Source organism: Mugil cephalus, chromosome 12 (genome assembly GCF_022458985.1).
Source record: "Mugil cephalus isolate CIBA_MC_2020 chromosome 12, CIBA_Mcephalus_1.1, whole genome shotgun sequence".
In the NCBI taxonomy this organism is placed as follows: domain Eukaryota; kingdom Metazoa; phylum Chordata; class Actinopteri; order Mugiliformes; family Mugilidae; genus Mugil; species Mugil cephalus.
Window position 1 is genome coordinate 2,318,613 of NC_061781.1, and position 16,331 is coordinate 2,334,943.

Consider the following 16,331-nt stretch of genomic DNA (forward strand, 5'->3'; position numbering starts at 1 on the left):
CCACAGATCTACGTGAGGGCCCAGTTTGAATACGACCCCTCCAAAGACGAACTCATCCCCTGCAAAGAAGCGGGCATTCGCTTCCGTGTGGGTGACATTATCCAGATCATATCCAAGGATGACCACAACTGGTGGCAGGGCAAGCTGGAAAACACTAAAAATGGCACCGCAGGCCTCATTCCATCACCAGAGCTGCAGGAGTGGTAAGAGAAGATGATTAGAGGAGGCCACGCCAGGCTCTGGCTTCTTCAAGGAGTCTTGAATCCTTATCAACACTGTATAATACACATTTAATTGAACTGTCCAAGGAATCAGAAGTTCCTGCAGTTGTTTCTTATCTGCACTTTTCTCTTCAGTTTCCATGGCCCCATTCAGATTTTGCATTAAATTAAATTCTGGATACCTTTAAGTACCTGTGTTAACATCTGGCATTAATTCCGTCTCCAGTCAGCACTTCAGATCCTATCTCCGACATATTATAATAGCTGATGTCTGTAATGGATTTCTCCCTACTGTTGTTTCAGAACCGAGAACAGCAGTTTTATATGTGTTTGTTTTATTTACCAATCTCCGCCCTGACATTGGCATTTTTATAGAGACCTACTCAAAACTCTGTTTATGACTCCAACCCTGGAAGCTTCCATACAAACCATGACCTCTGGTAATAAAGAGAAATAAAGACACCCAGCTCCTTATACATCAGCGTGATCGGATCAATTATTAACCACATGCTGATACGGTATTTAATGACATAATCACACACTGTGTATTTATATTAAATTCATTGATTTAGTTATATTGTTATAACTAAACATAAATGCATGTTATATATATAGTTAGATATATTCTGTGTGTCATTTAGCTGGTTAACAGCTATAGTGTTTTTTTTTTCTCCACAAATGAGACACCCTTCCGCATGTGGACTAAGACCAGATCAGTGTTCACACTGCCTTAACGCTGGGCAATTATGATCTGATTTCCCAGGATGAATGTTAATGTCTAAATGTGGCCTGTGTCTCAAATTCCTGCTAGATGTCTTCCCCCACCTTAGAAAGGCCTGGACCTCATTCCTGGTCCATCTAACGTCTTCAGACCTTTAGGCCATGCTGTTGTTAAATACTGGAGCAGCAATCATTCAAACATCATGAGAAAAGGTTTACTTTTTCTATCAGCAATAGGAACTTCTTGATAGATTGAGGTTTTTGGCACTGCAGGCCCCACCTCCAACCTTCCTGTGCTTTTGAAAAGTGATACCCTTCAAGCAGGGGCTTTTTGTAAAACAATCTCTTTGATTCTCTGGCAGGAACACAGCCACTGCCTTCCCCAAAAAGATTGAAGGGAACATTTCTGTGATAGAATCATGGCATAGGTTGCAGACACTGTTTCTACACACCTGAAATGCTATGTCATTAATTACAAACCCACTAAACTCATGTGTTTTGTGTGTTAGGCGAGTGGCATGCATCGCTATGGAGAAGACCAAGCAGGAGCAGCAGGCCAGCTGCACCTGGTTTGGCAAGAAGAAGAAACAGTACAAAGACAAGTATCTGGCAAAGCACAACGCAGGTACACCACACACACACACAAAAGTGCACATAGTGTTGGTGAGTGCCACCTCTTCTTGTGCATGCATTTTACGTAATGTTTATGTGAGCGTGTGGGATTTGTGAGCATGTGTGTGTCCATCTGTCTGTGTAGGTGGAAACCAGATCTTAAACCAGTAATATTCTTGTCCAGGAGGAACTGCCAGTGTAGCGGAAATCTTATACAGAGATACAGACACCAGGCTTGAGCCAGCGCATCTCTACATTTTTAGTTTTGAATTGCATTGGAGGATAAGCGTGTAGCTATGTGTCTTACTGTTTGTCTCGTCAGTGAACACGTGATGGCGTTTAAAGAGCTGCAGAAGAATCATTGACATATCTGCAGTGGGTATGTTTAGCAGTCCGGACGCTGAAGTAACTCAAAGATTCACGACTCGGGTATCGCTGCCATGTGTCTGGTTGTGTGAGCAGGCAGTAAAAAGGCCTCACGTGTGTTTGCAATCAGAGCTGTTGAGTTTACTCAGCAGAAAAAAGCAGAGAAGGGTTTGGTTTTAAAGTTAGGATTCAATGTGGAGACAGAAGGCTGGGTCGAGAAAGGTGCGCCAAGATTTTGGTGTGTTTTACTTTGTTATCTGCACATTTGTTAAGAATATTCATGCTTTTGTGCTTTTCATTCAAATAGTGTGTACATACTTGACATAGTCACATAAAAACTGCTTGAACTGAGCAAGAATGTGCAACTCGGACAATTTAGCAGGTTGTTAAAGAGATAATAAACCTACTTTTGTGCAACGGATTTTCTTTTTCCTTTGCATGTAAGTGTATTAAGGCAGTGTTTAAATCTTATTTAACAATATTTAGTGTTGTTGAGAGTTAGTAGCCTGGTGGAGATGAAACATAGTCGTCCCCTGTACAGTATGTCCAAGCACCGTGAACTCGGCTGCCATGCACCTCTGAAAGCCCGAACTGTAACACCTAGATCAGGAGCCAGTCAAAGTACATACAGTAAAAGTCCCTTCTAAACGAGCTCCCTGAACAGCAGCAGGTTGATCTAGGTGCTGGATTTGATTCATAAACTCAAAGGCTTATGGGCTGAGATTGAGGGAACGCGCAGCTCTGATTATTGTGTGTGTGTTTGTGCATGTGAATGTCTGTTTACCCACGTACCTCAGCACCCCAGCTGACACGTCGGCCTCCACAAATATTCATTTAAACCTCAGGTTCACTGTTTTTCGTTCAAGCCTTGACACAGTTTGTTTCCTCTGCTTCTGACTGGACATTAAGAGATTCCTTCCCGCTAATGCTGGTAAAAGGTCCTTTTTTTGAGCAAAAAATATTTTTTCAAAAAGAAACATACATGCAGGAGGAGACTAGAAGAGATGGGACGAAAGGAGACCGGTAGAGTTGGCATGAATAAATATATATACCGTCCACCACTTGGGTTCCTAACACCAAATCAGTTATGATAATACTCTCAGAGAGCCAGGTGAACCCAGGTGGAGCTCCCTTCGTCCTTACACTATGTAATATATTTTCATGATCTGCACATCCCACATCTGGCATTGGTAATATTCAAGATTGTTACCCTGGCAACCAGAGCCTGGAACGTCCACCAGATGTTGACTGTCAGAAATAGACGATTGGTACTTGATCTGAAGAGACTTCAGTCATCCAAATTAAGTTTAGATTTTTATTTCTTGAACTATAAAGACTTGTACCTATAGAAGATGCTCTTTCGTCATCTTAAGAATAAATGTTTTACACAAAATAAGGGGGTTGCTTCCCATAACTGTCACCAAACTCACTTTAGAAAAGGATCTTTAATGGCCAGTGTGAACAGAGGGAATAAACACATGTCTCAAAGTCAGCTTGAGACTCAGACATGTAAAAGGGTGCCTGAATATTTTTCGAGCATGCAACACACTAGTTCATGCATGAGATCAAGTCTCATTTGTATTTAACTGGCTTCACTACATCTTCATTCATCCATCATTTCAGTGGTGGAAAGATTTATGATTTAGTTTCAGCTCATTATTTTCTGGGAATTCTCATCAAAGTTGTGTGAAAGTCAGGATTGTTTTGGTTGTCTCTGCCTAAAATCAAATATTAATAAAGTAAAAAAACAGATTCAAGTATATCACAGAGGATCAGACAGTTGTGTATTTCTCCACCTCGGAGAGCAAACTTGGAGAATTAAGGCTCATTCTCAGTCATCCAGGTCATGGTATATCTAAAAACAAACGCAACCAAACTTCTTGTAGTTTTTTCAAGACATTTCACCTCTCGTCAAAGTAGCTACTTTAGTTCTAAATGAGGGTGGCGTCCCCTGAAACTCACATGACTAATGTCTGGACTGAACAGACGCTTTCTGAAATTAGAATACTTTTTTTGATCCTCCATTCCCATGGTTCTCACTTTGTGCAGGTTTCTAAAATGACTAGTGTAAACAAATAAATAATAACTTTGTGATTTAGAGGCACTTTACTACTTGTTCCAGAATATGTATCATCTCCTCAAGTCATGACGCTTGTGCAACAAGCAGCTGTTTGTGGTTCTGATCAGTTCCATCAAAGATGCCAGCTTTTCTAATATTCTGCTTACATATAGATCACGAAACCGAGATCAGATCAGATTGCCGAGTCACAGAGACCAAACAGGAAATGCAAATAACCTACGACCAAAGTATGTCAGTGTTTATTTGCATACAAAGCATGAAACTGAGATTAGGTCTCAGTGCTGGCAGGGGACACATATCAGAATGAGAATCAGAAAAAAATTTACTCATCCCTGAGGGGTAATTAAGAGGGCAAAGAGCAGTACATAACATTAAAGAGCAAGAGAAGAAACATAAAAGGGTGAATAGTAGTACATATGAAATAAATATAAAAAATGTAAAATAGCAGATCGGTACAGCAATAAATAATGTGCAGCATGGATTAAATTAAGAGTGACATGGGGACATAGTGATATTGAGAGAGTACGGCTAAAATCTGAACATTTTTCTCCTTTAAAGAGCATCCCACATGTTTCAGGTGTAGGTGGTCTACTGCTGTTGCGATCATTTCAAACATCATTTATGGAAAAAAACATCAGTTTTCCCAGAAAATAATCTCCACGTCTAGACTAGTCCCTGCCCTCTCCAGAGGACTGTTATTTCCATCAGTGTTCTCCACATACTACATCTCATACAGTGACATACCACTCGGTGAAACTCCAGCAGCAACAGCATTTTGCCTGAGTTCACCTTTGTTGGCGCTGTGCTGCCTCACAGCTGTTGTATCTTGCTCTTTGTGTGTAACGTTGTGTAATTCTGCTGTTGTAATGAACCATGTTATGACCCCTCCTGTTCATCTCTCTCGCTTTCTCCTACTGAACGGCCTCTGTGCATGTAAGTAACAACCAGTGACAGCAACCAGCTCTCCTTCTTCTTCTTCTCTGTTTATTTGACTGTAGATGAACTCAGCTGTCACTGTCAGAGTTTCATTTTTGTTTCTGTTGTCTTAAACAACAGAAGGCTGGGACAAAACTGAAACCCCGTAGCTCAGTTCTGTGTTTTAGACACTGTGCTGTGATGTTTCGCCCTAACACATTTTCAGACCCTCAAGTCAGCAGCTCCACTAACAAAAACAGCAGCCGAGCTCTGACGTCTCTGATATTAACTAGTCTTGCTGAACCCAGTGACTTGTGGGTATTGTATTTCGCTCGTCAGCGCTCTGAGATGGTGGCTGCAGGGAGGCTCATGTTTCAGACGCTGAGAACACATTGTACAGTAAAGGGCTCAGATGTAGCATGTGGTACACTCTGCAGCGCAGACTAATGACAACCTGGAATCTCTCCTGTTTATTCTGGCCTCTGTTTAGACTCCACAAAGTCCTACTTAGCAGTTACAGTGACAGAGAAAAACTACCACACAGTTAAACTGTCACAGGCTCTGTGCACTCTTGAAGTCAAAAGTTACCTTAAGTCATTTATTTACAAGAGATAGTTTCAAGCTCTCCAGGAATGCTTTTTTAAAATGTTTTGTATGATAAGGATCATAAAGACACAAATATCACACAAACATAAAACCTTCTTTTATAACTGTATGAGACTTCAAGGAAACCAGAGTGTATTTCACTGTGCTGATCAGGCAAAGTTGTTTTTTTATGCAACAGGCACAGATGTTTAACTGCAGCCCTAGGCTTTCCTAGTTAGATATCGAGTCTTCATTCAATTTCAGTGCACAGATGATTATTTCAAACTCAATAATTACAGACTTAGTATAATTTTTCACCTGTTTTCCTCCTGTTACCTGTGTGTGAAAAAAAAATAATGAATGGAGCTCAAGTCTGAGCTTTGCAGACGTGTTTATTTCACCAACTCAGAACCAGATCCAGCTCTTAGTCACTGCTTCTACATGGGGGAGATTCGTAATCCGCTTCCTCCCCTGTTCACCACGTAGTTCCCAGATGTGTCTCCGTAGCACACCTTGTTCCCGTCACACTCTCCAGAGCTCCCTGGCTGTTGTTTCATGTATGCTGCTGTTTCACTTCCCTCCAGCGTCCTCTTCATCTGCCTCTTTCTTCCCCTTCTGTCGCCTCCAGTGTTCGACCAACTAGATCTGGTCACGTACGAGGAGGTCGTGAAGCTTCCGGCGTTCAAGAGGAAAACACTCGTTCTGTTAGGTGAGTGTAGCAGCAACCAATGAGGACATCTTCCTCCATAACTGACCTCAGTGACTGACTGACTGATTCTGTGTGTGTGTGTCTTGGTCAGGAGCTCATGGAGTCGGCAGAAGACACATCAAGAACACACTCATAACCAAACATCCTGACAGATTCGCTTACCCCATCCCACGTAAGACACCAAGGAAAAATCCTCTCAGCATCTCCCAAAAAAACTCGCTGGGAAACTTAAATCCTCACGCCCTGTGTCTGATTCTCTGACCCACAGACACAACCAGACCTCCGAAGAAGGATGAGGAGAACGGGAAGAACTACTACTTCGTTTCACACGACCATATGATGCAGGACATCAGCAACAACGAGTACCTGGAGTACGGCAGCCACGAGGACGCCATGTACGGGACGCGACTGGAAACCATCCGGAAGATCCACCAGCAGGGACTCGTGGCTATACTGGATGTAGAACCTCAGGTGTGTGCTTGTGTGTTTTTGTTATGTGCATTCTTGTGCATTCAAGAGGAACGTCCAGACCTCTCAATACTTGTCCTCTTATCAGGCCCTGAAGGTCCTGCGGACAGCGGAGTTCGCCCCGTATGTCGTGTTTATAGCAGCACCAACCATCACACCAGGCATCAATGAGGTAAGATGACATATTATAAACATATTATTTATAAAGAAAAAGGCTCCTGATAATCTCCATCTGTCTTATCATTCATGAAAACACCAACACACATCTAAAAAGCTGCTACAGACTATAATTATTAAATAGTATAATATTATTTTTTCAATCAATTATTCTGATTATATTAATTATTTTCTGAGCAAGCAATTTTCTCATAATAATATATTTTACCAAGAAATCTATGAATGTAGAACCCAATTCAAATTTTTAATTTGATCAGTAATCTGTAATCAGTGTTATTAGGAAATATGTGGTTTTAACTAGCTATTCATTTATCTGTTATCGGAAATGAACCTGTAATATTTAGCTGCTAATGGCTTCTTATACCTGCAGTACTTAAAGCGTTAATGGAAATCTGTGTGATTTAGTTGCATTGACCTATATGTGCAGAAACAAGCTGTTTACATGAACTAGAAAGGCGTGCAGCCATAGCCTAGCGGAACCAGATTAAGTTCTTATCAGAACATTTGAAATGGGGTTAATGTTATTTACATCCAGCTGGATCCATGCAGTATTTATAAAATGGTGAAATATAATAAATCCAGTATGGATCTCGGTATAAGCTACACTTAAAGGACCAGTGTGTTGGATGTAGTGACATCTGCTGGTGAGGTTGAGCATTGCAACCATTTGAATACGCCTCCTTCTCCAAATATAAATCTGCATCAACTGGATAGTCCTACCAGGCCAATCAGAGCCACCCCCAAATTATTAGATTTTAATTTGATCAATTTGTCAGAACTTCATAAACTCTTTCATCAATGTTTCAACTGTAAAGTTCCTTAAATATTCTGCTCATTTGCTCATTTAAAGGAACACATGTAGTTGAGACAGACGATGTGGTGTTTCTTTACTGTCGTCCACCTCCTCTGGTTCTGTCTGCTCTTCACTTGTTTGTTTTGTCTCTCCTTCATCTCTGCACTTATTTGTTTCTGCATGCCGCCGTGTGTGTGTGTGTGTGTGTGTGTGTGTGTGTTTGGCACCGACTCAGATGCCCAGGTGGTGTCGAACGCTGCCAGTAAGTAAAACCCAACAGAGCAGAGTCTGTGTAGCGTAGCGTTATTTTTAAATGAGTGAATTCCCCCTCCATCAGATCCATATGGTTGTAGTGGTTAGTGTTGCCTTCTGTTGTCCCTACACACTGTGTGGCAAACATCATGTAAGAGCTTTCTCCCGTCCACCAGAGTCTAACTTGTCAGGTAAAAATGACCAAATACTCAAGTTTGCGTACTTGGTTTTGATATACGTGCAGTTACTCTAATGTCCACTAGATGCTGGTGCCAAAACTGAGTCCTGATAGACCTCCAGTCTAAATGTCTACCTTTTAACAGTTTTGGTTTCTGTTGCTCATTCCTTTATTAATCAATATTAAAAGTAAATGATATCAAGGCATAAAGTTCTAAATAATAAAGGGTGTGGCTGTTTTAAGTCACAGGTGTGTGTCCTCACTGGTTGCTAGCTGGCTTTTTCGTCATCAACCACCACTTTGGCCTCATTTGAATTTGTTTATGTGAAGTCGTGCAAAGATGGCGACAGTCAGAGATGCCACCCTGAGCTTCAAAAACACTTCATCAATATCAGTGACGTTATTAATTCTGCTTATCAGTTAAATTCTTTGTCAATGGAAAAGAAACTTGTCCTGCATGGTTTCAGCATTAAACTGGAAAATGTGACGAATAATATGCTAACTGTGGTAGCAGCAGACACAGCTGCAATGAAATCCAGGCTTAGATCCTCTCCATGATTCCTTGTTGAAGCTCCTCACAGTTGCAGAGTTTGTCGTCATGTCGTGAGCATCATCTAAACCAGTTTTTGATGCTCAAGCTATGTCTGTGATGTCTGGACTGATGACTGTGTCTGTTCATTACTAATCATGCAGTATTTAGTGGCCTTCTCCACTCCTACATGTCCGCTCGTCCTTGTGTTGCCTTCATCAGTGTCTAAAAACCTCTCCTCCTCCTTCTTCAGGATGAATCTCTCCAGCGGCTGCAGAAAGAGTCGGAGATCCTGCAGAAGACGTACGCCCACTACTTCGACCAGACCATCATCAACAACGAGATCGACGAGACCATCAAACACCTGGAGGATTCCATCGAACTGGTGTGCACCACCAGCCAGTGGGTCCCTGTGTCCTGGGTCTACTGACCTGTGCCACCCCAGCCTCCTCCTCCTCCTTCATATTTACTCTCTCTCTCTCTTTGCTACTCCTCCTCCTCAAAACGAGATGAAACTGTTAACACAAACAAAGCCCCTCTCTCTCTCTCTCTCTCTCTCTCTCTCTCTCTCTCTCTCTCTCTCTCTCGCTCTCTCTCACTCACTCTCTCTCTCTCTACACTGCACTTGATCTCAGCGTTACTGTGAAAGCCACCACAGCATTCAACCGAACTCCTCCAGTGCTGCACCAACAACCTGCAGCAGCAAACTGCCGGACTCTCGCCCCCTTGCAGACAACCTAGTGATAGTGTTATATTAAAAAAAAAAAAAAAACGTGGATATTGTCATGTCTGTAGCTAGGAGGCAACATTTTCGTAGATGTTTGTTTTAAAGAGACAGTACTGCATCCCGTCCTCTCATGCTGGTGCGCTGCTAGCTCTCTACCACCGCCGCCACGCTCCCTTCATACTGTAGTCCCATTGGTTGTCGTAACCCACCTGTAAAGAAACACTCGGTGATATTCTGTCTAAAAAGCACACTGCGATGTTTTCCCATCTGTAGATCATGTCATTATTTATTTGTTTGTTTCTCAAGCATAAATCCTGCATCACGTCCTCTCATCCATCCTAGCGTTAGCCCTCGTACTCGCACACCTCTCAACCCGCCAGGTACTGTCTCTTCTAAATAAATCCATAAATGTTTTAGAGATTTGAATGAGGTTATCATGCATGTGGACATTTGCAAGCTTCCATGCTGTCAGTCGGTCAGTGTCCCCCCCCCTCCCTGTGTCCCACTCTTGAAAAAGAAAACAAGACAATATATATATATATACACACACACACACATATATATATACATATATTGAGGAAGAATATGTTAAAAGAAGATGAAAAACATTCCAGCTGTGTGGAAGCCTGAACTCAAATAAAGAAACAGTGACGGAGCTGTGGACGTTGACCTGACACCTATGCACATCCCTTGCATTTCGGGTGACATTTCTAAGGAAAAAATAAATAAATAAATAATTAAAAAAAAAAAAAAAAAAAAAAAGATTTATAGAAAGATCAGCCATGTCAGTGAAATGTGTTTGTAAAAAAAAGTCTTGAAAAATAAAGGTCTTGATTTTTTTTTTCCCCTTTTTGATTTGTCATGCATTAAAAAGACTGATGATTCCTCATTTGCCATTTCAGAAATGTGATGTCCAAGAGTATTTGGTGTTTCAATCAAGTCTAAAAATCAAGACAAACTGATGCTGATTTGTATTCTGTAACTGTCTGCGAAGCAAGGGTCGCACTTGACTTTCTGCAAACTTTGCAAAGGAAGAGGAGGCGGTGCGCCCGACCGAGTAATAACCACATGAACTGATGTGCAACTGCACCCTTGTGTAAATGACTCTGCAAAATGATAAAAGTTCTTCAGTATGAATGATTTTCTAAATATATTTACTTTTCTGTGTTGGAAAAATGAACTGTTGAGTGGCTCGTCATTTATTCTTCTTTCCTTTTTTTCTTTTTGTTCTGTGAACCACAGCTTTCTCCAGGTGTTATACGGCAGTTCAGAAAAGTTGAAGTTCTTAAACTGACTTTAAGGCAGATTTAAAAAAGGAAGTGACACACACTGAATCCAACCGAATGGTCCTGAGGCTTACTTATTTCAGGTGCACTCAGCTAACCTCTGTGTTAAGCTGCCTTTAGTGTTTACAGTCAATGCTAGTAAAGTGATTAGAACCAAACAGAACCTGAAAGCTGTGTTTTACTGTTGCATAATCGTATAGCATTAACATCTGACTAAAAGAGAGGGACCCTGCTAACAGAGGACAGCTGTGTTTTGTTTATCTTTTTATAAAACATGGATTTAAGATCAAAGAATGAAAATTACTGCAGCAGCTGATTGAACTGTTCTTGTCAAGTACTGCTGAAGAAATACAGAGCAACAGGAGTTGCATGCTGTCTAACAGGAGGATGTTGAGTAAGACAGGCCTGAAATATGTCCTAACATCTAATTATCTCTTTCCGGTTCAGTTTTTGGAATAAAAAGCCACTGTGCAGGAACATTTAAATGTTGTTTTCTGCACACACTATTTTAAAAAGTCATGCAACAGATGGCAAAATATTTTAGACAACTGTACAATGTGTACAGATTATATTTTTTATTTTTAAAAAAAAACAAACTAAGCTACCTTTACATGCATACCATTGGATTTTTCTAAGATCTACCTATATTATATAATATATTAAATTAGAAAAATGAGAAAGGATAGTAACCATATTTTTATTTCATCACCAAAAATGTTATGCTTAAAATAATAAATATGAACATTAAGTGTAAAGTTTCACATTTCATTTAATTCGCTGGGTCCAAATACAGAGTGAATACAAGTGAATAAAAATTGTTGTAATTACTACAACTTTCCTCCAGTTTGGATGTAAAAACATGGTGGCAACCTCCAGGTCTGAGTATTAGGGCCATCCATGAGAGAAACAAATATTAGAGGAGGTAGTTTTTTTTTGTTTTTTGTTTTTTTTTTGAAGATGAAGGAAGCAAACTTTTAAATCTAACTTAGTTATGCTTTAAATCAAGTGATCAGTAAAGTAACTAAGTCACTTGTTAAAGGAGTACTCAGTAATCGGATTACTTTTTCAAGGTAGTTGTGGCAACTCTGAGAAAAGAGAAAATGTCACCAAAGCATGCCTTTAATCTATAGAATGTTGCCTTGAGTATAAATAGGGATCAACTCCTGAAAGCCACAAGTGAGTTTTTGATCGGTACACAGTTAAAGAGTGGCTGCATGTCCCGGTAGCTCCATCAAGAACAGTGTTGAGCACGATACTTTTAGAAAGTAATTAGTTATAGTTACTAGTTACTTCTCCCAAAAAGTAACTGAGTCAGTCACCAAATTACTCCACTATAAAAATAACTAGTTACCAGGGAAAGTAACTATTGCCTTACTCTTCTTCTTCTTTTTTTATTTAGACATATTTCTTTTTTAATATGTCTAATAATTTGGATTTTTTTCTTAGCAGGTTTCACAAGCCAGTTGCTTGGAGTAGAATTGCAAAGACAAGTATTTACACAGAACTTTTAATATTTATTGCACCTCAGACCCCAAATGGTGGATATATAACGCTTTCACATCGAAAATCCCGGGTCAACCCGGGTAGACTCGCCTCCAGCTGTGAGAGCTGCGTGCCTGTTTTTTCCTCCCTCATAAGTCATCGCGTACATTGCAGATAAAGTTGCAGTTTGTTGATGACCTGAAGAATGGACCCGTGAAACCCCCGCTCTTTCAAAAGGCTGCTGATATTAGAATAAATCACTGTGTCCTGCACAGAGCCTGATAACTGCCACCAAATCCCGCCTTTTCTCGGATGCACTTAAAAAAGTGTGGGAGATCGCTAACAGCTTTGAGGCTTCCGTGGCTGAGAACCAAGTCGGATGATAACAGACAGCTTTAGTTTGTTAATTATCAGTAAGGGAAACGGCGTTTGACGATGGAAATAGTAATTAGTTAGATTACTGACAAAAATAACGCCATTAGTAACACCATTTATTTTAACACAGTTATTCCCATCATTGGTCAAGAATAAGTTATTAGGAGTGTGTTAATGGTTGTTTTTTGTTTTTTTGTTTGATTTTTTTGTCTGGCTTGTTGTTTTTCTGTGCCTTAACCAATCAAAATGTTTTTTGGTCGTTTTTGTCTTTTTGGCCTTTTTTTATTTTGTTTTTTCTGGACTTTGTGTTTTTGGCTGTGGAGTTCAGCGGAGTGGCCGTTGTGTCTGGTGGTGTGTTCCCGGTGTGTACGCAGTCACAAAGACTGATGGTGACTATCTGTAATCTACAGGCAGGACTGGTATAAATGGACTAACAGGGCTAAGCTCTCCCACGCTAACACAAAAAAGTTGAGAAAATAGTTTTTCAAATAATTAACAACAAATTGTTTTAAGTTTCGATGAAACCAATAGTAGCAACAGCACCAAACAGTCAAAAAAATAACATAGAACATCTCTAAATGGCCAGATTTTTTACTGCCCCAGCACCCCTGGTCAACTTCCATTCATTTAATTCTTGTAAGTGATTGACAGGTGTCATGCCACACCCCCATCATTCATCATTGGTCCAGTCAGTCCTCAGGCCGCTGATCATTGGTCAAAAGTGCTGCTGGTTCCAGAGTCGAAGGAGGCAGAAGTTCACCTATGGCGGCGTTAGCATGAACGAGGTGGATTACTGGCTTTCTAATCCATTTCCCTCAATGTCTTTGGAGGAAAAGTTCAAAGTCAAGATACTGGAATCACATTGGCCAAATGATGTTCAAATAACTCAAAGTTACAAACCACAAAATCGTTTTGGTTAACGACAAGTGGATCCAAGAATGCACTTTTCTGTTTTCTCCGCCTGCTTTTTGGAGGAGATACACCATGGCCCCAACAAGGTATTGTGAATTTGAAACATTTATTGGACAAAATTTGAAAACACAGATGCAACATAAGTCACATTGGAAACGTGTGTTGAGTTTTGAGATAGCATTCAGGTGGTACAGCCGTCAGGACAGAAGTCATGTGATTTTTTCCATAGTACATTATAGGCTGTCATACATTCAGTAAGTGAGGATTCTCAGTTAAACCTAGATAATTTGAGTTTTATATATATATATATATATATATATTGCAGTAGTTGCACTTTTTTTATTCCATGTATTTTGCATGAAAACACTAATTGAGTGTTAATTCAATTAGTGCCTTCAATAAATTTGAGAAGTTAAAAATTTTCTTACATTTGGGTCTTGTCATTAAGGTGTGATGGTGGATCCCAAAGCCAGATCAGTTGAGAACCACTGATGAAGAGCACTAAAAACATATGTGTATTGAAGGTGATGTTCCTTTTGCTGCTGTGTTAACGATTAAATCGGTATTATGCATTTGTTAGCCCACCCACCAAATTTCACCACATCCACAGGGCGTATCTGTTTTTAGGGTTATAACACCGGTCAGTGTAAGCTAGCAAACATTTCCACTACATTCATGCCCTGGACAGGTCTCCAGTTTATCACGGGGCTTAATAAAATATTATAAGAGGTTAAACTGTAAGAATAATGGAGGTGGATTATTAAAACTATTTCAAGAATTTCCCAACAGCACTGATTTGATCACTTTTAGTGAAACTACAAAATTTCAACCTGAACCTACACCTTCAGAGAGTGCCAGTGCTCTGGAAAACATCCTGCCTGCTCCCACTGCCCAAAAAAAGGACGAGCTGCTGCACTGGAGGACTACAGGCCGGTAGCACTGACCTCTCACATCATGAAGGTCATGGAGAGACTGATCCTGGCACACCTCAGACCGCTGGTGCACCCATCACATGACCCCCTGCAGTTCGCATATCAGCCCCATGTTGGGGTTGATGATGCAATCATCTACCTGATGCAGAAGTTCCTACTCCTCCCTGGACAGACCCAACACAACAGTCCGGATCATGTTCTTGGACTTGTCCAGCGCCTTCAACACCATCCAGCCCAGACTGCTGAAGGCTAAACTGGAGAACACGCAGGTGGGTGCTCCCCTCGTCACTTGGGTCAATGACTATCTGACGGGCAGACCGCAGTTTGTGAAATTACTGTAGAACTGTGTGTCTGATCGTCTGATTAGTAACCTCAGGGCCCCCCAGGGAACTGTACTGTCCCCCTTCCTCTTCACCACATACACTGCTGACTTTCAGTACTGCACTGAGTCGTGTCATCTGCAGAAATTCTCTAATGACACGGCCACTGTGAGGTGTGTTGGGGGGGGGCTGAGTGCAGGGACCTGGTCGACCGCTTGCAGTGGTGCGGCAAAGGACGCCACCAGACTGAACAAACTCATCAGAAAGGCAGAGTCTGTTGTTGGCTCTAAGCTCGTCACCCTGGAGGTGGTGGTGGAGGACAGGATGCTATCAAAGCTATCCTCCCAACTGCAATAACACTTTACAACTCATCTACCTCTGTCAGAGCCACATCACAGAACTGCACTGAATCTACCTGTCACCTTTGCACTGTGTACCCTGTACAACACTCCGCTCCAAATACTGGAAATTTTACTTCATATCATATTTGATATGTGTTAATATTAACCGTTTTGATAGTATATGTCATATTTATACAATATTCTGTCTTGTTGCACTGTCCATTTATACTTACATATTTTTATACTCACAGTATATTATTTATTGTATGTGTATCTTGTATAGTCAAGTACTTATATGCATATATTACACCTATATTATATATCATATTATATCTGTGTATTTTGTGTAGATTATTATTATTATTATTATTATTATTATTATTATTATATCGTTAGCACTTTATTATTAATTTATTTTATTTATATTTAATTATTTATTATTATTATATACTATTATGGACTTCGCAGAAGCAACCGTTCCCGCGTCGTCCATTCATTTCTGATGATGGACACCTCATCGGGCATTATCCCTATACTATATATACTATACTACTATTATATACTGTTTAGTTACAATAACATTACCATCATATCATCTGTATTACTGCCATCATCAACCACTGCACCTTATCTACCTATGTATCTTGTGTTTTTTACCTGTCCTTGTCCTATTGTGTGTTTTTATTTTTGCTTTTATTTTTCTACCTCAGTATTTTATTCTATTGTATTTTATTGTATTCAAATACCAGACTGTTATGATGACCCAATTTCAATTTAGGAGTGGACCAAAATGTGTGCAAACCTTATGACAAACCACATTCAAATTTACAATGTTATATCATCTATAAAAATATGTTATACTTTTATAGATTGTCCAATATTTTGCATCTACCTGTTTGTATTATGTCACATGTGCATCACAAATTATAAAGCAGGACTGCCTCAGCTGAAAGTGGAAAGTATGTTTGTAATCTTGAGTGCAAAGGGATTTTGATTCCTCAGGAATGGACTAATGTGTGACTGTAAATACACAGACAACTCTTTGATTTATTACAGAGAAAATAGATAAATCAAGCAAGAAATTGTTCACATCATGTCAAGAGTCGGTGTTAGTCAGTGCAGAGCAGAGCAAATTTGGAATTGCAGAAAAAGGGTTTTGAATAATGTCTGATCTTTTTTTCTTACAAACTACTAATGACACTTTATAGAAACTGAGGTTACTGAAGTATCTCCTCACAAACCTCTGCCATTTTAACTCTCACTGTTAAACATTTTTCTTCCAGGATGAAAAACAGCTGGTTAAGAGAGGGATGGGGTGCAGCTTCCAGCCTTTTCCAGTTTAGTCCTAGTC

The 16,331-nt window shown here is 40.2% G+C and overlaps 1 protein-coding gene across 14 annotated transcripts in view; it reads left to right on the plus strand.

The window, feature by feature from the left end:
- caska (calcium/calmodulin-dependent serine protein kinase a) overlaps positions 1–10,082 on the plus strand; it is a 122,887-nt gene extending 112,805 nt beyond the window's left edge. For 10 of the 14 annotated variants that reach the window (XM_047601855.1, XM_047601858.1, XM_047601861.1 and 7 more), the window contains 7 exons: positions 7–203; positions 1,451–1,566; positions 6,128–6,208; positions 6,300–6,380; positions 6,477–6,679; positions 6,765–6,848; positions 8,859–10,082. In XM_047601855.1, coding sequence (XP_047457811.1) covers positions 7–203; positions 1,451–1,566; positions 6,128–6,208; positions 6,300–6,380; positions 6,477–6,679; positions 6,765–6,848; positions 8,859–9,035 — 939 coding nt within the window. In that variant the 3' untranslated portion in view covers positions 9,036–10,082. The remainder of the gene's footprint in view (positions 1–6; positions 204–1,450; positions 1,567–6,127; positions 6,209–6,299; positions 6,381–6,476; positions 6,680–6,764; positions 6,849–8,858) is intronic. The other 4 variants (XM_047601856.1, XM_047601863.1, XM_047601866.1 and 1 more) reach the window with 1 other exon arrangement.
- The last annotated feature ends 6,249 nt before the right edge of the window (positions 10,083–16,331 follow it).